The 22,386-nt window shown below is 41.0% G+C and overlaps 1 protein-coding gene across 1 annotated transcript in view; it reads left to right on the top strand.

Annotated features, from left to right (window-relative positions):
* snx29 (sorting nexin 29) overlaps window positions 1-16,602 on the top strand; it is a 751,140-nt gene extending 734,538 nt beyond the window's left edge. Inside the window, exon 21 of the mRNA XM_070856731.1 lies at window positions 15,250-16,602. Coding sequence (XP_070712832.1) covers window positions 15,250-15,376 — 127 coding nt within the window. The 3' untranslated portion in view covers window positions 15,377-16,602. The remainder of the gene's footprint in view (window positions 1-15,249) is intronic.
* Window positions 16,603-22,386: the final 5,784 nt, after the last annotated feature.

Genomic DNA, 22,386 nt, shown 5'->3' on the forward strand with positions numbered 1-22,386 from the left:
TATTTTATAATTAGGTTCCACAATGATTTACCACATTTATAAAGCACTAGTTTAATGCCTTACCATTCTCCTGGTAAATTCTGTTGACATTGGAATATAGCAGAATAAGCATTTCCATTTTTTGAGATTGGGAAATTTAACCTCATGATCCATGATACCATTTGGACTTACTTCCCATGCTTTTCGGAAATACGTTGCTAGTTCTGAGTCATCTAAACAGAGATAACTGAAGCTATAACTTCTGTAAATTTTACTTTAAATTGGGTCTTAAAATTCATTGTCCGTACTTGAAGTACCCTTAGTCATTCTCTTCCGTATCCAATTATAATTTTTTACCATCTAAGGTGAGTGCACAAGCCTTTAATGCAAATTTATTATGCTTCGTTCAAACTTAAGTATTCTTTTCCTTCAACTTCTGCTCTCTTTAATTATTGGCCCATAAGCTATAGATGCCTTTGCAATTACCTTGATGGTTTCAATACACAAACACAAAACCATTCTTGGGTCCTTTGAGTCTTCAATTTGCTTCGTACAGTACAAGTCTTTTCTCATTAGCTGTGAGAAACACAGATTTGATAGAATTGCAATGCAGCAAAGAAAGAGAATGAGGAAAAATCTATAACTTTATTACTTTCTTTGAAATATGTTTGAAAATGGCTAACTGAAGTAGTAGTTTCATCATACTCACTTTGATAAAATAAACATTGTCTCCCCTCTGCAACATATTCTGTTTTATTCCCAGAACAATCACTCACTCTCCTCTTTCAGAAAGAAACTTCATTGGTAGATGTGCTCAGATAATTTCATCCCAGACAAAAGCCTATTATGAACTTGTCTTTCTTGAGATGAAAACATCATCACCACAAGGTTCAAGAAGTCCCACTTTCACCTTTTCAGCAAAATCAGAAATGGTCAATAAATGCAGCCTTGATAGCATTAATGCCCATCCCAAGAATGCAGAAAAAAATTATAAATATGGGACTGACAAAAAAAGGCATACAGCAAGACCTGATTTCCCTCAATGAGTCATGCTGTTAATCACAGAAGCCCTGTGGCACTACAACACTCATTTCACCAGCATCATTGTTTCGGAGACAGGTTTTGTATTTTTCTTCAAATCCATTTTTATCCATTTCACTAACAAGCACTGTCCACATATATGGCAGTAATAAAAATTGACAAGGCTGACTGTGGCCGGAATTTTCCAGAGTGGTGGCAGTCCAGGTGAGAAAGTTGTTATTTTTGACAGTGGGACAGGAACCACCCCCCACACGCCTTTCCCCCAGCCGTGTCTGTCATCGCGGAGCTGACCAGAGCAGCAGCAGCGGGCGACCCCATTGAGATGATTGAGAGCTAGTTGTCAGACCCTCAACAGGCTTCTTTAATTTAACTGCACGGCCACGGGAACCACGCTGCTCGGGAAGCATGTCTGTCAACCTGAGGCAGAAGTTCCGTGGCCATTGCTCCAGCTGATTACTTGACAGCATCAAATGTACAGTAAAAGCTTCCACCTGACAGATGATCACTTTCCTCAGATAGAAGCTGTTGTTTAGTCCATTTCCAGCATAGATTCTGCAGGCTACAAGTCTTTCCAGCAAAGCCTCCATCCAGTTGGAAGAACTCTCTCACCATTAACAGAATGCTTCTGTCATCTGTACTTCACCTGCCATCTATTCCAGCTAAGAGGCTGAAGGGGGACTTGGACAGATTAGGTGAATGGGCAAATGCATGGCAGATGCAGTATAATGTGGATAAATGTGAGGTTATCCACTTTGGTGGCAAAAACAGGAAGGCAGATTATTATCTGAATGGTGACAGATTAGTAAAAGGGGAGGTGCAAAGAGACCTGGGTGTCATGATACATCAGTCATTGAAGGTAGGCATACAGGTACAGTAGGCAGTAAAGAAAGCAAATGGCATGCTGGCCTTCATAGCGAGGAGATTTGAGTATAGGAACAGGGACATCTTACTGCAGTTGTACAGGGCCTTGGTGAGACCACACCTTGAGTATTGTGTGCAGTTTTGGTCTCCTAATCTGAGGAAGGACGTGCTTGCTTTTGAGGGAGTGCAGCGAAGGTTCACCAGACTGATTCCCTGGTTGGCAGGACTGACATATGAGGAAAGACTGGATCAGCTAGCCTTATACTCGCTGGAATTTAGAAGAATGAGAGGGGATCTCATAGAAACTTATAAAATTCTGACGGGACTGGGCAGGTTAGATGCAGGTAGAATGTTCCCGATGTTGGGGAAGTCCAGAACTAGGGGTCACAGTCTAAAGACAAGGAGTAAGCCATATAGGACTGAGATGAGGAGAAACTTTTTCACCCAGAGAGTTGTGAACCTGTGGAATTCTCTGCCACAGAAGGTTGTTGAGTCCAGTTTGTTGGACATATTCAAAAGGGAGTTAGATGTGGCCCTTACGGCTAAAGGGATCAGGCGGTATGGAGAGAAGGCAGGGGTGGGGTACTGAGGTTGCATGATCAGCCATGATCATATTGAATGGCGGTGCAGGCTCGAAGGGCCAAATGGCCTGCTCCTGCACCTAGTTTCTATGTTTCAGCATGGGTGCCCTTTATATTGCCTCACCTTGGTCCTCAAAATTAGACCAGGATCAGCCCCAACACCAGCAGCAATAACAACACCAACCTTCTCCGCAATCACCTGATACCGCACAAGACAGAGGGCATCAGCACATTGCTGCCAGGGATGGCCTCAGCATGGCTAGATTTAGTTAACTTTACGCTGTACACCCATATAGCTGCCACATGCTGCACCAGGCTGGCACCACCCCGCACCAACACCATAATACAATGAACAAGCCATTCCTTTCACACGTCACCATTGCAGAAGGTACAGTTTTGTCTCACCCTTCACTGCAACTCACTAAGTCATTTTCAAAGATGCACACAAATGTGTCCAAGACCGGAAAATGTTGAAAATAAAGATTTTTATGTTTGACACCACATTAACAGAACTTTATAAACATTGGCTAAAACACCCCAAGTGGCTACCCTTGTGAGTTGTTAGTTGGTATGATTGCACTAGAATGAGGGTGAGTGGATAATGAGATGGGAATGTGATAATGTTGATAGAGAGGGATGGGTGGAGCTGCAAGGTAAGTTGGTGTGTGTAAGGATGTGCAGGAGTAGGGTAGGGAAGGCAGAGTGATGGGGATGTGATGAGAGGCACAGCAGGATGAGGTTGTGTGGCTTTGTACTAACGTTTCCTGCTCTAATGAGATCATTGACAGGTTTGCGGCACTGCGCCCATGTCCTCCTGAACACATCCCTGCTCATGACCTCCTCTCAATCTGCAACCAGGCTGTTTTGATCTCTTGGTGAGGTCACTTCCACCCATCGGAAGGGAAGAGGACCTCCCTGCGTGCTCCGACTTCCTCCATAAGCATCTGGAGGGAGTCATGGGAGAACCTGGGTGCAGCCCTCTGCCTCTGTGCAATCATGGTCAGTGTTTGCTGCACTCCAATGCTGTAGTGCACTGACAGCACTCTGTTAGATTAAACGGCAAATCCAATGTGGTCATGGCCCCTTTAAAATCCCGGCTGAAAATGCATCATGAATGACATCATCAGAACTGCTCCATTTAATTGGGCTGGGTAACGTGCTGGGCGGTCTTAATAGGCCCTAGGGAAAGTCAGTTTCAGCAGCGGGGTGGAACCAGCAGTGGGGTCACGGCCCACCATCGCCATCACCCGCACCGGACCCACCGAGGTAGGCAAAATTCCAGCCTTAGTATCTGAATTGTACAGGAAATCTAAAAATGAACACTTTCCATTCTCCCTGCCATTGCAAGATTTTTCATCTTTCCATCCTCAATTTGTATGCATTATTATCCTTCCCCTTTTAAAATAAGTCCTGTTCTTGTGGTGTAAAGTGAATATATATATAAGCACTGCCATATAAACTGGAAAAGAAAGATCGAATAACATTGGCAGGAATTTGTGGTCTGGGAGTCTCTGGATTAAACAGCACACTGGAGTTTCTCGATTTTAAGTTCAAACTCAGATTGAGTGATCGCTTTACACAATATTTCTATTCTATCCACAAGTATGGTCCTAACATCCTTTGGTTGACCACTTTAACTTCCCCTCCCATTCCTATCCAGCCTTTCCATCTTTAGCCTCCTAAATTGATCTCATCAAACTCAGAGTAAACCATGAACAATAGCTTCCAGCTGCACATGTTGTAAACTCTGGTTGGTATTAGCAACTGCAGACCTTGCCTGCCTCCCCCATTTGCCTGGCAGTATCTCCTATTTACATCTCATTTTGTTTGCTTCTAGTTGTATGCACTTTTTATATCTTGAATGTGTTTTTGTTGCCTTATTAAGGTGCTCTTCTATCTTGTCTAGCACTTTCCACCTCTTTCCAGTTTATTTGTAATCCATTTACTATTTTCAGTTCTGACCGAGGGACTGTACACAAAACATTAAACTGTCTTTTCTCCTCTCTGTTGCTGACAGGCCTGCTGTATATTTCCAACTTTTTCTGTTTTTATTTATAGTTTTAAATTCGAATAGCCAGTGCCCAAAGCAGAGGCTTTCAACACGTTGTCTGCTCACCCTCGTGATCAGGAAATGATGTATGGAAAGAAAGTAACTAATAAAAAATGGGCAGAAAATATAAGTAAAGGCAATACTTTGATCAGAAGTAAAACATTTCATGATTTTAAGGAAGCCCGTAAAGAAAGTATGACTTCCAAAGTCAAGTTCATGGCACCATGGGTGGCTCTGCTGCACAGGAGGGCAGGAAAAAAAGAGTGGGAGAGCTATAGTGATAGGGGATTCTATTGTAAGGGGAATAGATAGACGTTTCTGCGGCCGCAAACGAGATTCCAGGATGGTATGTTGCTTCCCTGGTGCAAGGGTCAAGGATGTCTTAGAGCTGCTGCAGGGCATTCTGAAGGGGGAGGGGAGGGTGAACAGCCAGCTGTCATGGTGCATATAGGTACCAACGATATAGGTAAAAGATGGGATGACATCCTACAAGCTGAATTTAGGGAGCTAGGAGTTAAATTAAAAAGTAGGACCTCAAAGGTAGTAATCTCAGGATTGCTACCAGTGCCATGTGCTAGTCAGAGAAGGAATAGCAGGATAGTTCAGATGAATACGTGGCTTGAGGAGTGATGCAAGGGGGAGGGATTCAAATTCCTGGGATATTGGAACCGGTTCTAGGGGAGGTGGGACCCAGTACAAACCGGACGGTCCACACCTGGGCAGGACCAGAACCGATGTCCTCGGCGTAGTGTTTGCTAGTGCTGTTGGGGAGGGTTTAAACTAATATGGCAGGGGGATGGGAATCTACGCAGGGAGGCAGAGGGAAGTAAAAAGGGGGCAGAAGCAAAAGGTAGGAAGGAGAGAAACAAGAGTGGAGGGCAGAGAAATCAAGGGCAAAAATCAAAAAGGGCCACACTACAACATAATTCTAAAAGGACAAAGAGTGTTTAAAAAAAACAAGCCTGAAGGCTCTTGAGTCTCAATGCGAGGAGCATTAATAATGAGGTGGATGAATTAACTGCGCAGATAGCTGTTATGATGAAATTGCGATTACAGAGACATGGCTCCAGGGTAACCAAGGCTGGGAACTCAACATCCAGGGGTATTCAATATTCAGGAAGGATAGACAGGAAGGAAAAGGAGGTGGGGTAGCGTTAGGTTAAAGAGGTTAACGCAATAGTAAGGAAGAACATTAGCTTGGATGATGCGGAACCTATATGGCTGGAGCTGCGAAACACCAAAGGGCAGAAAACGTTAGTGGGAGTTGTGTACAGACCACCAAACAGTAGTAGGGAGGTTGGGGATGGCATCAAACAGGAAATTAGGGACGCGTGCAATAAGGATACAGCAGTTATCATGGGTGACTTCAATCTACATCTCGATTGGGCTAACCAAACTGATAGCAGAACTGTAGAGGAGGATTTCCTGGAGTGTATAAGGGATGGTTTTCTAAACCAATATGTCGAGGAACCAATGAGAGAGCAGGCCATCCTAGACTGGGTCTTGTGTAATGAGAGAGGATTAATTAGCAATCTGGTTGTGCGAGGCCCCTTGGGGAAGAGTGACCATAATATGGTAGAATTCTTCATTAAGATGGAGAGTGCCACAGTTAATTCAGAGACTAGGGCCCTGAACTTAAAGAAAGTTAACTTTGATGGTATGAGACGTGAATTGGCTAGGATAGACTGGCGAATGATACTTAAAGGGCTGACGATGGATAGGCAATGGCAAACATTTAAAGATCACATGGATGAACTACAACAATTGTACATCCCTGTCTGGCGTAAAAATAAAAAAAGGAAGATGGTTCAACCGTGGCTAACAAGGGAAATTAGGGATAGTGTTAAATCCAAGGAAGAGGCATATAAATTGGCCAGAAAAAGCAGCAAACCTGAGGACTGGGAGAAATTTAGAATCCAGCAGAGGAGGACTAAGGGTTTAATTAGGAGGGGGAAAATAGAGTATGAGAGTAAGCTTGCAGAGAATATAAAAACTGACTGCAAAAGCTTCTATAGATATGTGAAGAGAAAAAGATTAGTGAAGACTAATGTAGGTCCCTTGCAGTCAGAATCAGGTGAATTCATAATGGGGAACAAGGAAATGGCAGACCAATGGAACAAATACTTTGGTTCTGTCTTCACTAAAGAAGACACGAATAACCTCCAGAAAATAATAGGGGACCGAGGGTCTAGCGAGAAGGAGAAATTGAAGGAAATCCTTATTAGTCAGGAAATTGTGTTAGGGAAATTGATGGGATTGAAGGCCGATAAATCCCCGGAGCCTGATAGTCTGCATCCCAGAGTACTTAAGGAAGTGGCCCTAGAAATAGTGGATGCATTGGTGGTCATTTTCCAACATAATATAGACTCTGGATCAGTTCCTATGGATTGGAGGGTAGCTAATGTAACCCCACTTTTTAAAAAAAAAGGAGGGAGAGAAAACAGAATTATAGACCGGTTAGCCTGACATCAGTAGTGAGGAAAATGTTGGAAGCAATTAATAAAGATGTAATAGCAGCGCGTTTGGACAGCAGTGACGGGGTCGGTCCAAGTCAGCATGGATTTATGAAAGGGAAATCATGCTTGACAAATCTTCTAGAATTTTTTGAGGATGTAACTAGTAGCATGGACAAGGGAGAACCAGTGGATGTGGTGTATTTGGACTTTCAAAAAGCTTTTGACAAGGTCCCACACAAGAGATTAATGTGCAAAATTAAAGCACATGGTATTGGGGGTAATGTATTGACGTGGATAACTAGTTGGCAGACAGGAAGCAAAGAGTAGGAATAAACGGGTCCTTTTCAGAATGGCAGGCAGTGACTAGAGGGGTACCGCAAGGTTCAGTGCTGGGATCCCAGCGATTTGCAATATACATTAATGATTTAGATGAAGGAATTGAATGTAATATCTCCAAGTTTGCAGATGACACTAAGCTGGGTGGTGGTGAGCTATGAGGAGGATGCTAAGAGGTTGCAGGGTGACTTGGACAGGTTAGGTGAGTGGACAAATGCCTGGCAGATGCAGTATAATGTAAATAAATGTGAGGTTATCCACTTTGGTGGCAAAACCAGGAAGGCAGAATATTATCTGAATGGTGACAGATTAGGAAAAGGGGAGGTGCAACGAGACCTGGGTGTCATGGTACATCAGTCATTTAAAGTTGGCATGCAGGTACAGCAGGCGGTGAAGAAGGCAAATGGTATGTTGGCCTTCATAGCGAGAGGATTTGAGTACAGAAGCAGGGAGGTCTTACTACAGTTGTACAGGGCCTTGGTGAGGCCACGCCTTGAATATCGTGTACAGTTTTGGTCTCCTAATCTGAGGAAGGACATTCTTGCTATTGAGGGAGTGCAGCGAAGGTCCCCCAGACTGATTCCCGGGATGGCAGTACTGACATATGAGAGACTGGATCGACTGGGCCTGTATTCACTGGAGTTTAGAAGGATGAGAGGGGATCTCATGGAAATATATAAAATTCTGATAGGATTGGACAGGTTAGATGCAGAAAGAATGTTTCTGATGTTGGGGAAGTCCAGAACCAGGGGTCACAGTCTAAGGATAAGGGGTAAGCCATTTAGGAACGAGATGAGGAGAAACTTCTTCACTCAGAGAATTGTGAACCTGTGGAATTGTTTACCTCAGAAAGTTGTTGAAGCCAGTTCGTTAGATATATTCAAAAGGGAGTTAGATGTGACCTTTACGGTTAAAGGGATCAAGGGGTATGGAGAGAAAGCAGTAATGGGGTACTGAAGTTGCATGATCAGCCATGATCATATTGAATGGTGGTGCAGGCTCGAAGGGCCGAATGGCCTACTCCTTCATCTATTTTCTATGTTTCAAAGCAAAATGAAGATTTTACATTTATATAGTGTCTTTCGCATCTTCAGAACAGCCCAAAGTACCTCCTCGTCAATGAATTATTTTGAAGTGTAGTGATTGTTCTTGTGTAGGCAAACATGACTGCCAATTTGTACCAGCAATGTCCCACAAACAGTAATAAGATAAATGACCAATTAATCATGTTTTGGTGGTGTTGATTGGGGGATAAATGTTGGCTATTAGACCAAGAGAACCCTCGGCTTTTCAAATCGTGCTACCCTGAGATCGGAGTGGGGCTGCAACCTGTGAACTCTGACGCAACAGTGAGAGACCTGTTTACTGTTGCATCATGGCTATGCTGTATCCATGTACATGATACCTTCAATAACAAAATTGTTTCTGATTTGTTCTAGTCTACTAGTGTTGGTGTAATAAACATCCATACCTTGACAGAAATATTCAGAAGTAGTTTGAAATTTGATTTGTGTTTCCCACATAAATATTTATTGTATAAGTAATGGTTACATTGTTCTCACCATAAAAAATACACAACATACCTCAACTTCTGCTCACTAAATAGTTATGGAAACCCCGTGACAATTCACATTCTTGCTGTCATTTAGAATAACATAAGGAGATTATTCGTCCCATTGTGTGAGTGACGGATGAAAAAAAGCTACCCATGCTAATCACACTTTCCAGCTCTTGGTCCGTAGCCTTGCAAGTTGCAGCACTTCAAGTGTATTATCATATCCAAGTACTTCTTAAATGTGATGAGGGTTTCTGCCTCTACCACTCTTTCAGACACTGAGTTTCAGACCCCCCTGGGTGAAAATAAATTCTCCTCCACTCCCCTCTAATCCACCTCCCAATTATTTTAAATCTATGCTTTTTGGTTATTGACTGGTATTTTTTATTATTTGATGTGACACTTTAAAAAAATAAAGACTCAGTGGGTGAGCTCTCCATGGTCGGCGGGGGGAGGGGGGGATGTCACATGGACTCTCTTGTGCCCTTTCAATTGAAAACTAGGTGACTGAAACTCCAGGAAGGACGCCACATATAGTCACATGCTTTTTCATTTGGGTGTTATTTTTAAGTAGAACAAGTGAAGGTGAAATCACTGATGGTGTTTAATAGGACAATGTTGCATTTATATGGAATTTGACAGCCATCGGCTGAATCAGCCAGCTCTGAAGACTATGTTTTGGAGTTATCATCTAGACTTCCAGGAAAGCTCTTGCTGTGGTGCAGTCTTTTGCAACCTGTTATAGGCAATACACCTTTTTTAATTACTTTTTTGCAGAAATTCATCATTTCATCCCATGCTTATGAACTCCAGTGAAAAACATTGGCCCTGATCTTGACTAGGGCGGGTTGCACAAGCAGTGGCGGAGTTTTTGTCTGCAAACCCGGAAGTTCGGATCTCCCTGCATATTGTGGAGTTTTGACTCCACAGCGTGCGTAGTTTTGCATTGACAGGTTTCCCCGCCCGGAAGTAAGCCTGATTGACGGGCTTGGCTCTCAGTCGGGCAGGGAGCACGCTGCAGGTAAGTCACCTACTGCTGCTAGTGGGAGTGTGTGGTGGGGGGAGGGGGGGGGGGAAATCAGATTGGATCCCCGACCCAAGGGTGATGTCCCCCGATTGCCGGGGAGCTTGGGGAGTCGGTGGAAGCACTTACCTTCTGCCTGAAGCTGTCCTCGCCTCACTTCAGCTGCCGGGTTTCCCAAGGTCTAGGAAATCCAGCCGGCCAGGGTTAAACCTGCAAAGCAGGTTAAATCAGAGGCTGCCAACCTCATTCAAATATTTAAATGGCCAACCCACCTCCTAGGAGCAGGTTGGCTGCCAGATCCTTGTCCCCCCTCCGTTGGGCGGGTTGGGGTCAGGTTTGAGGATTTAAAAGTTATAACATTTGACCCCAACCCACCCTCTTTGAGAGTTAAGATTCATCCCAGTGTCAAACACTCTTCAGTTGTGACAACAGCTCTTTACTAATTGTTTGGCAGTCTCTACCACTCTCTCCTCCTTCAAGACGCTCCTTAAACCCAGCTCTTTGACCAAGCTTTTGGTCACATGTCCTAATATCTTCTTAGTTGGCTTGGTGTCAAAATTTGTTTCTCCTGTAAAGTGCCTTGAGATGCTTTACTATGTTAAAGTCGCTATATAAATGCAAGTTGTTGTTCTGCTGAAATGTGCCTTAAGCCAAGCGACTTTTTGAGATTGTTGAAGCAGTAAAAATTTCGATGCCCTGTGTTCCGACAGGTTGACCTAAATTGACCTGGGACTGATATGTAAAGGTACTTGCTTTGAGTTTGAAGTCTATAAAAGAATGAATGTCTATAAAGCCAATAGTACAATAGAGCACCTGCAGTATGGACTCTGTTTGAAAATGAAAACCATTGCATGGTCTGGCTAGTCATTGGGCAAAGTGGTATGAACAGCATTGCCAACAGTTGAAGAAGCGGCAGTTACAATTTTTGATGTTTACAGTTGTATATCTTCAGTGATGGTGTAAAATATTAAGATCTTTCATTGCCTTCAAAGGTATTCCAATTAGCTGCTCTGAACTGTTAGAAATTTCTTCATAATCCAGTTTTAGTAGACAGTTGGCCATTCCATGTGTCCTGGATACATTTATAAGCAGCAACCTGATTTGAGCAATAGAGACAAACAATGAGAGATTGTGGAGCTGTGAATCTAGGCAATGCTGCAGTTCAAACTACTTTTGTTCAAAATTGACAGTTACATCATGAAATCCATGTCCCACATGAGGACAGGTAATACATCAAAGTCACTCTTTTATTTTGCATATCAAAAACCCAGATGTGATTGATGTATATGATTTCAAATTCATATTTGCCTTTGTTAAATTTACTGAGAAAATATAATTGGCAGAATTGCTGCAATTTATCATTGGTAGGTATAGACTGGTATTAAAATGTATTCATCTGGTCTTTCTCGTCCATTGTTTTTGTATCAGTACCAAATGAACTTGATCAAGATTCATTGTCAATTTATAAGCATCACACTACCAAGAGCTAGTCCTCTCGATTAAGGTCACAATGCTTTCACACTGAGCATGTTATTGTGATGGATAAAGAATGCAAAGAAACACGATAACAGTGAAATACTCGAAGCACCTCTCAAGGCTCAGCGGATAAGTACACCAAATGGTGTGATACGCAGTATATTTATTTTTTTGTAATATTTTTGTGTGTGCTACTGTGCCAGACAGACCAGGAGGGCCTGAGATCCAGTCTTAATTCTGTGCTCCCTTAATTAATCTCCATTGAGGCAGTGATTGGAAGGCTACAATTGGTCTCAGCGACTTGGGGAGAAATCAGATTTATCCACATTATACTGCATCTGCCATGCATTTTCCCTCTCACCTAACCTGTCCAAGTCACTCTGCAGCCTCTTAGCGTCCTCCACACAGCTCACACCGCCACCCAGTTTAGTGTCATCTGCAAACCTGAAGATATTACACTCAATTCCTCCATCCAAATCATTGATGTATATTGTAAATAGTTGGGGAACCAGCACTGATCCCTGCGGCACCCCACTAGTCACTGCTTGCCATTCTGAAAAGGACCGGGTTTATCCTGACTCTCTGCTTTCTGTCTGCCAACCAGTTCTCTATCCATGTCAGTACATTACCCCCAATACCATGTGCTTTAATTTTGCACACCAATCTCTTGTGTGGGACCTTGTCAAAAGCCTTTTGAAAGTCCAAATACACCACATCCACTGGTTCTCCCTTGTCCACTCTGCTAGTTACATCCTCAAAAAATTCCAGAAGGTTTGTATTCAAGTCTTCCTCGATTCTGAGACTGCCTATGATGATGATGATTTTAAATTTCAAATAGTTTATGTTTTATTATTTACAAAATATTGCAGCTATTACATTATCGTAGCTAAGCGCTATTAATAAGTATAAATTTATGGTCAAGAGAGAATGGGGGCATACTTTATATTCTGCATTCAGATTTTTCTTTCTCTAATCTTCCCTCTGATTTTTCTCCCATTGCCCTTCCCTGATTTTAATCGCTCCACTATTGGGGTTGTGCCTCCAGCTGCCTTGGCCCTAAGCTCTGGAATTCCCTCCCTAAACCTCTCCACTTCTCTATCTCGCTCTCCTCCTTTAAGACGCTCCTTAAAACTTAAACCTTTGTCACCTGTCCTAATATCTTTATGTGGCTTGTGTCAAATTTTGTGTGATAACACTCCTGTGCAGTGCCTTGGGACGTTTTACTATATAAATACAAGTTGTTGTTTAAATATTCAACAACTATACATAACCATAATAATTAAATAAATGAGCAAGTGGAAATGCTATGATGCAGACTATAGGGTGTTCTGAAACTGAGATAGTGCATTTTCTCTAACTTCTCCTACCCAACATTGGTTCATCATCATCATAGGCAGTCCCTCGAAGTGAGGATGACTTGCTTCCACGTCAAAAAATTCATAGGTGTTTCAATGAAGGACCGAATATTCCAGGTCCTGAACTAAATCTTGAAAGGTGGAAGATGCCTGTGCGTGGATTTTTTTAACGTGTGGTGGCCGTTGCACACCAGCCACCAAACGCGCTCGACAGAGCTAGGTCTTGATCCAGTAGCAAGGGTTAACCAAGACGACTGGAGACCAGCTCTGCTGCACGGACCTAGTGTGCGCACATATCGCAGTGTGTAAAGTAAGTCACCACTGAATTAAGTTCTGGAGAGTCTACCAATGTGATGTGTTGCACATTGTGTTGCACATTGGTTACACCTCAGTGAAAGAAGTATAGCTCCATCTGTATGAAAGAGCAACATCAAGTGCACTCACTCCGACCTAAAACTGTCACCTGATCGTCAGAGTACTGCTACCACTCTCTCTAGTATGATTTAGTCCATGAAAAAAGTATGTTTTCTTCATGCCAGAAGTACAACGTATATCAATATAAACACACATTGCTAAAATGCTGGATTGGTTAGGAACATCTTAGCAACTCCATTGCATAATAACACTAGCAAGACTTAGAGGCACAATGGATACATGGACCTCAATATTACCATCACCCCCCCACGACGTGAGAGAGGGTTGGGGAGGTTAAAAAGCTAAATACGCAGAGCGCGACCCCAACCTGCCATGCGTGTGGTATCCGAGTGTTCCACTGTGGAGAGGCGGGATGCTTATCATATTTAAATCATACTTCTACAGTGCAATTGGGAGGCCGATTTGAAGTTAACAACAATAACTTGTATTTAAACAGCGCCTTTAACATAGTAAAACGTCCCATGGCGCTTCACAGAAGTATAATCAAACACAATTTGGCATCGAGCCACATACGGCAGAAGAGGTAGGTTTTAAAGAGTGTCTTAAAGGAGGAGAGAGGCTGAAAGATATTTAGAGAGGGAATTCCAGTGCTCAGGGCCTTGGCAACAGAAGGTGCAGCTGCAGTGGTGGAGCGTTTAAAATCAGAGATGCACAAGAGGCTAGAATTGGATGAGCACAGAGATCTTGGAGGGTTGTAGGGCTGGAGGAGGTTACTGAGATAGAGCGAGGTGAGGCATGGACGGATTTGAAAACGAGGATGAACCTTTTAAAATTGAAGCATTGCCGGATGGGGATCCAATGTAGGTCAGTGAGCATGGGGGTGATGGGTGAACGGAACTTGGTGCAAGTTAGGATATGGGTAGATGAATTTTGAATGAGCTCACATTTATGTTGGTGAAAGATGGTAGGCCAACTCTATAGGTTACAAAGGCTACTGCATAGGTTTCCCAGGGGTTGGGAAGCACGGAAGTGAAACGGGGGTGCGGCTGGCTTCCCAAGGTAAATGGCTATTACAGCACTCCTTTTGAGCCAGGAAGAGTAGGAGTTCTCCAGGCCCTTCAAAGGAAGCCTTTGGCCTCCCCAGTTCCAATCTTTGGCCTCCCCAGTTCCGATCTCCAGCCTCCATTCCCACCGCTCCCCCAGCCTTGATCTCTAACCACGCACCCCCCCCCCAGGCCTCTTTCCATGCCCCCTCCCCCCTAATTACCATCCCCAAGGGTCCCTGGCTGCGGCTTTTTGAAGCTAGTGTTCCCATCTGACCACTGACCAGACTGTCCATTTGGCCAGCAGCTGTGTGGAAGGCGGAGCTGCAAAATATTAACGAGGTCCTGGTGTTAAGATCGGCTGGTCCTCCGGATGTCCTCGGCCTTGCTGCGTACTTTGGACGTCTATGGCCTCTCTCGCACCCTCCCTGGTATCAGAGTCGTGGTCTTAGTATCCTAAGTTCAGCTGAGCTTACTACTTACTGTCAATGAAAGTTCTTAAAGTTTCAGAATGTCATTGCTCATCAGTTGGAGTCGTACTGCATCGGATACAAACTAATGCAAGACTAGCTCCTTGAGGTAGTTTCACATCATTTCTCACAAACTGAATTCTACTGAGAGCCACTGCCTTAAGCTAGTTAGTTTTTAGATTCTGTGTCAGAGCCCATGTAGCCCTTGTCAGGTCAGGCAATGTCTGTGAAGAAAGAAAGAAAGTTAACGTTTCAGGTCGATGACCTTTCATCATTTCAATATTTCCAGTATTTTCTGTTTGAACAGGTATTTCATATTTCCAGCATCCGCAGTATTTTGCTTTTGTAGACCACGTCAAGCTGACGCACACCACTGTTCTCTTGTGGTGTGCAGACGTGGCTTCAGGAAACTCTGATTAAAACATTTTTAATTAGTAACTCTCGCTGCACTATTTTTGGCAGCAGTATCTTCAAAATGTTGGTGTTCTGTATTGAAAGTTGTGAACAATCACTTTTTTAAAAAAAAAGAGAAATGTATTTTGTTGTGGTTGTCACACACCCACTTTACACTGTGACTTACCACATGCTTAGATTTTTTTAAGTTTGGTGTTTTTTAGCAAACTAATAATCCGTTTTTATCTCCACAGTGATGTACAGCCAACTGGGGAACCGGCGAATAAGACAAGGTCAAAGGCGGTCTCTAAGTTTTCTAGATTGAGCAGGACTCAGCACAGGGAGACACGGAATCCTGAGCCTCAGAGTGGCGACTTATGAATTGTGAACTGACTAACGAGTCCAGCATACTTCATAGCTGTCCTTTATTTGAAACATCAGATAACCTTTCAATACACAGCTGAGTTAAGCAGAGGAAGATAGAGCTGCAGTGTTATTTCATGGGAAATGATCTGGAAAACTGACGCATTTTCACGTGTCTTACATTGTTGGTAACTTGGAATTCATTACTCGCTTTAATGAACCATCGATATAAAATCCCTTTCACTTGCACAGTTTGAAATGTTTACAGTCTGCATTGACTACTTATTGTGATGGCACAGTCAAAAGACTTGTTTATTGCTTTTTTGCCACTAACTCCTAATGCCTTTTTCAGTCATCAGAACCACGTCAGCTTCTTGGTGTTAACTTGTTGAGCATTGTAAAGACCACTCCTTTGTCAATATCTGGGGGGGGAAAAGATTCCTGTACTAGCTTAGGAAAACAGTTGGCACATTTCACACTATTTACATGGCAGAGACTCAATCAGTGAACATCAAACAGAAAGAGTTTCAAGTCAAGTATAATTTTTTGGACAATGAGAAGTGCTCAGTGCTGTTTCTCTCTGTCCCACCTAAAACAGAAAGGTTTGAAGAGGAGTGTCAAAGTGTTCAATATGAACTGGAAACCCATTTACTTCAGAAGCAGCTTTTTAAGTAAAATATGCACAATTTTCAAACTCTGAATTTGGTTCCTTAAGCTAGTTTTCATTTGCTAGTACAAATTTATATGGTCAGAGGCTATGAAACAATTGCAGTTTGAGATAGCCGAATCTTACTGGAGCATCAATAAAAGTCTTGTTAATTGACACGGATTCTTCTGAGAGCCTGATCGAGAGCAGAGCAGTAAAAATGCTTTGACACACAAATAATGAATAACCCAGACACGGAGATATTAACCTTCACATCTTAATTCTTTTGTAAGATTCTTAGTAAGATAATATTGACTTTACACTTTTACAATTTAGAGTAGGGAGGAAAAAGCAGTGTTTGGGTGTCACGTCACAGCATATAGGGGTCACGTCTGTAACTGTTACACTCAGCTACCACTGGCACTCAGTGCTTGAGTCACAGTTCCAAATACATGAAGGCGTGACTTAGGCACTACAGTTTGATATACTTTACTATCTGCCAATGAAATGTCTAGTTTTTTTAATCTGAGGTCATTAACAAACAGTATAATTTTCTGCAATCAGATGCAGTAGCCTTAAAATTAATATGGAAAGCAAATAAACCCATTCTTCAAGAACAGCTTAAAAATTTAAATCTGGCATTATCATTTTTTGAAAGTATAACTAAATTAATAACTTTTCTGTAAACAATATTGTTTATTAGTGGTTATCTGCTTGATATTTTCAGGTTTACATTTTTATTTTTGAGTTTTTTTTAAATTGAATGAAAGGTAATTGTAACTCTTCCACCTACGAGCAAATGCTGGAGTCTGAGATTTTCCTCATCATTGTGCATATACAAATTCTACCAAAATATAATGACTGTTTCTCTGAAAGTTTGCACTGTAAATGTGAATAGCATGAATTGCAATACAAGAAAATGCTTTTGCTCTTCAATTAGCTGTTACACTAAATGCTTGTCTTTCTGCCTCGAGCTTTTCTGAGCATTCTGATCATCAAGATCCAATCACAATTCACCTTGAATATCTTACTTGCCAGAATAACACAGTCAGAATTACCCACTGGGACTAGCATCAGACCACGATGATCTTTCACTCCTCTATCTCTTCTCTTCCACTCCTCCATTTCTCCTTTTCCACCAGCTCCATTCTACATTCAGCTCTGTGCTATCAATCTGCTCCACTCTCGCTCACAGCCCACTTCAGCAATGGCACTCCAGCAATCCATTTTGTGAGCATTTTAACTGCCCAGGCTTCTCTTAACTATTTTCACTAAAACCTGACTATCTGCTTCCATCACATTTTACATTCATCATCCAACAAATTTTTGAACTTGCTTACCCATTCAATTGTATGCAGTCTTGGCGAAAACAAGCTTCGGTCCAGTGACAGAGAAATGAAGAGAGAGCAAACAATGAGTAGTGCTGACATTTTACACACTGTTTTGGTGATGAATTGCTTAGGAAGAAGTTGAAGCCATTGGTTCTCATGTTAGCATCTGCTCAGTTGTACATGAAACAGATTAGACATGATATTAAACAGATTAATCTCTGTCCTGTCAACATGTGGAGATTGTAGTATTCAATTTGTGTTTAGTGCCACTGTTAAAATATCCTTTTTTTTGTTGGAAAATGCATTGAGAAAAGTATTTTATTACAACTGCTTCTGACTTGGCCATTTATAAGATGAAACAAATTCTACATGGACCAAAATGTGTTTTGGGCAAAAACACAAGGTAACTTTCTTAACAGTGGAAGTGTATACATTCAGGACTCTCAGTTCAAGGGTTCATCAATAGTTGTGCTAGGAATCAATGAGATGTCCGAAAAGTTTTTTTTGCCCATGGGACCACAAAAATAAACTTAAGAATAATTAATAAATATGCATGATCATGATTAAGTGTAAGGTGCCAAACTTTGTGTTATATTTACAGTATTTCATCTTTATAAAGAGACCATTTTTGCAGTCCTGGAACTTTGGAGAATCTCCAATAGGTTGGCTCATGAAGTTATATATACAGATTTGCCAGGTTAAAATTCAACACTGACTGTAATATCATTAAAGGACGAGGAAAGTCTAAGGGTGGACTATCTATTCCACGTAATCCCTCCAGCCCGTCTAAAAAAAAAATGTAGAGTAATAAATACATGTCATTTCCATGCAATTACGGAGATAGATGTTTTGCGATGTATTCCCTACTCAGCTGCTATGGTCAATTCAATTATAAGGAGGAACCCTGTACATTCCAGATCTGGACTGTTCACTTCAGTGAGAGTAATGAATAACCTTGGAACTGATCCAGAAACACCCAATCACAAGGAAGCATTCCATTAGCTGGGCACTGCTATACACTTAAATGTTAGAAAGCTTCCCATAGCCAGGTCACTGAAAGTTGGCTCTCAGGTTGGTTCAAAATTCTGGCCTTTATTGAATGTATTTATTGCTATATCTATTAAGACCAAGTTAAAATGAATATTTTGAGCAGAAAGTGCTCCCTTATTAGCCATCAGTTGTAAGCTTCATCTGCATTGGAAAGCTTATTTGCTCTAAATGGTTTTATAATAAGCAGGAGAAATCAACATAAACTGCTACAAGATCAGATCAGCAGAAGCCATAAGTCACTGACAGGCAAGGGAGCTTTCAAAGCATGAGGGTGATCAGCTTTAGTTTGTCTCTGCAATAATATAAAATAATTACTGCACTGAGCATGGCATTTTGTGTCTCTGTAAATTCCTGAGTCACCTCACTGACGTGCAGGCTAGTTTTGTCAGTGTTTAGTATCTGCTGATAATTTCACCTTCCAAAAACCAGAAGTCCCTTGGTTAGTGTTGTTGTACGCTATTTATACAATGACTGGAACTGACTGCGTAACATACAAGGAATGATTTAATACGTGGATTTTATCCAATCACGTCTATAAGTTGCATCAGGGTACCCACAGAGAATACTATTTATATGATGACATTTTAAAGAAATGTCAAGTAACTCTTTTATCATCATGTTCAGCTTAAAGTAGACGGCTCACCGACAATGTCTAGTGATGTAGTGTGAAGTAGCTATTGCTAATGCACATTGAAGTATTGGCAAACCACTATGGGTGGCATAAAAATTAATGGACCTACTTTGAATAAAGGTTTCAAAAAAATACTGTTAACATTTAATCAGATTTATTAATCTGTGTGCAGCTTCCAATTACTAATGATTTACAACCACTATCACAATTGGTGTTTGGTTTAAAATAAATCAAATCTTCATGTCTAATTGTACATTCTGATCTCTGGCAGCAATCACTTTATATTCAAGAAACTAACTTTGATGCCACATATATTTCTTCTTTGTCGCTTGGGAATTGGAACATATTTGATTTCACATATAAAGACCAGCTTTTCTATTAATGTAAATTTTTATGTCACATTGTAGTTTGGTGCCTGTAGTTTCTGAATAAAACTGAGCGATTGACAAAGCTCCTGGGAGGTCATTTAAAATCAGACCCTGAAGTGGGGCAGCTTGAAGTTCGAAGCTGTTTTTAATTCCCTATTGTCGTTTATTTGTTTAATTTTAGAATAAATGTCAGTGGTTTTAAGGCATTTAACATAGTGGAAGATAAAACGTCTAAACAGGAAAATTAAATTGAAATAAATTGAGAGAACATTCTGTGTGATTTTCTCCTCGCTAGATGCACAAATATTTATTAGTGGATCATTTTGAAGTGACGAAAGCTTAATAATGAAAAAGTAGCTTGTAAAGTTAACCACAGGCCTCCGCATTGTTTAAAGTCGGCCGGGCACGAAAGAGACGATTTAAACTCTCGACAGCAATCCCCCACTCGAGTCTTCACCGGTGGCCCAGCAGACTTTAACTGTCCAGCCCTATTTGAATGCTGCCAGGGAAAGGTCATGGGACCCTGGTTTACAATTATTAAGGAGGCTCCTGCCGCAGTCCGATGGGAGCTGATTCCGCCGATTTAAAAGCCAGCGGTAAATGGCAAATCAGCAGCAACAGAGCGGGAAATGGAGCCGCTCCTTTCATGCCAGACAGGGAGAGTTAAAATCCCCCCTTGGGGATGTATTGCCAAAGGCCAGTCCTGTTAATTGAAGTTTACATTGACCTAACCAAAAGAGTTTGAAGAAAATTGTTGACACAGTAATTTGGAGGTTTGTCAGTATGGAATTGGGCTATTTTCTCACACTGTGTCAAAATGTTCCTTTTTTTTAAAAAAAGTCATTCTTATTAATCTGATCCAGTTTTTTCCTGTTAAAATGTCATACCTCATTGACTACAGTATTTAACAAATAGGAAGAGTTTTTGTTCCCCTTTCGCACATTTAGTAGCCTTTTCAGCTGCTAATTTAACCGAATACAAAATATTGCTGTGCTGCAGCACTTGATATTTTGCATTTAATTGTTCTTTTTCTAAGGATATAAATAATCGAGCAGACTCCTGCTGCATTGATACTGCTGCAGATTGATTCTGAATCTGAAGCCATGATGCGAAAATGAAAATGTTACTGTGCCATAATGTAATGGAATTTAATTTCATTTATTATTTACAAAACAAACCTGTTTTATAAAAATCTCAACAAGAAAAGCAACTTGCAGACATATTACTTTTATTGGGTTTCTTATTTTCCATTTTTTAACCCCTTTCGTTAGTTTTAAGAGCAGTCCAACATCGGGGGGGAAATTGAGGGTGGGGGTCGGGGAGGGGGGTGAAGATGGTCTTCACCAGTAGCCTGATGTTATGAGCAAATTGGAAGCATGTTCATACAGGTGAACACCAGTTTCACCCACATGAAGTCAAATGGTGCTAGAACTTAAAGACAAGACAATGTTTTCGAAAGGTTATATAATGTCATTTATCGCTATACTTAACTCTTTAAATAGGAGAGTACGGCTTTTATGCAAAGATATGAAATAATGTGACTGATTAGAAATTGACAGCAGGCCAATCAACATCTGTAACAATGAAAGATCGGTTAACATTTCAGGTGGATATCTTTATTTTGCAGAAGTGTTCTCGAAATGTTAACTTTCTTTTTACAGATGCTGACTGACCAGCTGTGTATTTCCAGCATTTTCTGCTTTTATTAGTGTTTTGTGGTTAAACTTCAGTTGGGGCGTTTTTATAGATACTTTTATATATTATTTAAACTTTTTTTTAAACTAAGTCAAAAACATTAAGAAACAGAAATCTGTTAAGATTTTGATTTCTTCACAAGGAAAGCACAATGTTGCTGGCAGAGTTGCCTTACTTGATTTGTTTTGTGTTTTCAAAATGGGATGAAAATGTTGTCGCCATCAGTCTGTTGTTTAGATGATATGTACACTAAACAAACTGTTTATTAACTGGACATCTTCAGTGCATCATTACTTTGTTTTCTTTAAATTGAGTAAAAGGAAGTTTGATACAATGAGTTTCAATTTTGGACTAAATGAATTTTAAATTTTACTGATTGAAGAGCTTGGACATCTTGTTTCTTCAGATTTGGGGAGGAGCCTAATAACTGAAAATGAATGTACTTTGTGAAAATTCACCTGGGCTTAAAATACTTCACTTTTATAAATGCAATTTAAATGCCTTTCAGCGCAAGTATGTAATTATTTCATGCAATCATTACATGTACTTTAAGAAAACCTACATGTTATACTCAACAAATTAGAACCATTGTCTTCTGTTACTATTATCTTCAGTCCTATGGGAATCTGTTTTATTTTGCAGTTCTGTGTTATATTTGTTTGCATGCTGCATACTGTGCAATAATATGATGTAACTTCACTAATTATGTTGGTTTTAACAAATCATCTTTTATATGATTTAACAGAAAGTAAACAATTTTAATTTCAAGTTTCAGTTTGTGTGAGGCATATATTTTCCTTTGGTTTAAGTTCTTTTGCATTTGTGCTCATAATGGAGAAAATACAGTTTTCCACTTCACAAGTAGTGATGGTACTGAGCTGCATTAGTTTAGATAAATAACGTTTCTGGAGCGATACTGCCTATACTTTCTTATCCTGGGAAGGCAAAATTACGCATGTTGCCATTTGCCATTATGCACACTTCCAGTAAAAGTATGGCACCAGCAACTCTTCAACATATCCAAGCACATTGGAACTGTCATTGTAAGGCATCTGTGAATTGTGATTGTGCATGACATGCTGTGTTCTATTTAAATATTTTAGGTGACCTGCTGATAAAGCAGTGTTTTACGATCGAACCCGCTGACTAGCCACAGGCGTGGCTACGGTGACACTGTTTTAACCACATGCGCTAATTAAAGTAGAGGCCTTACACATATATATATATATATATATATATATATATATATACACACACACACACACACACACACACACACAAATATCCTTCATGTTTATATTTACTTA

Source organism: Pristiophorus japonicus, chromosome 15, assembly GCF_044704955.1.
Source record: "Pristiophorus japonicus isolate sPriJap1 chromosome 15, sPriJap1.hap1, whole genome shotgun sequence".
Classification (NCBI taxonomy): domain Eukaryota; kingdom Metazoa; phylum Chordata; class Chondrichthyes; family Pristiophoridae; genus Pristiophorus; species Pristiophorus japonicus.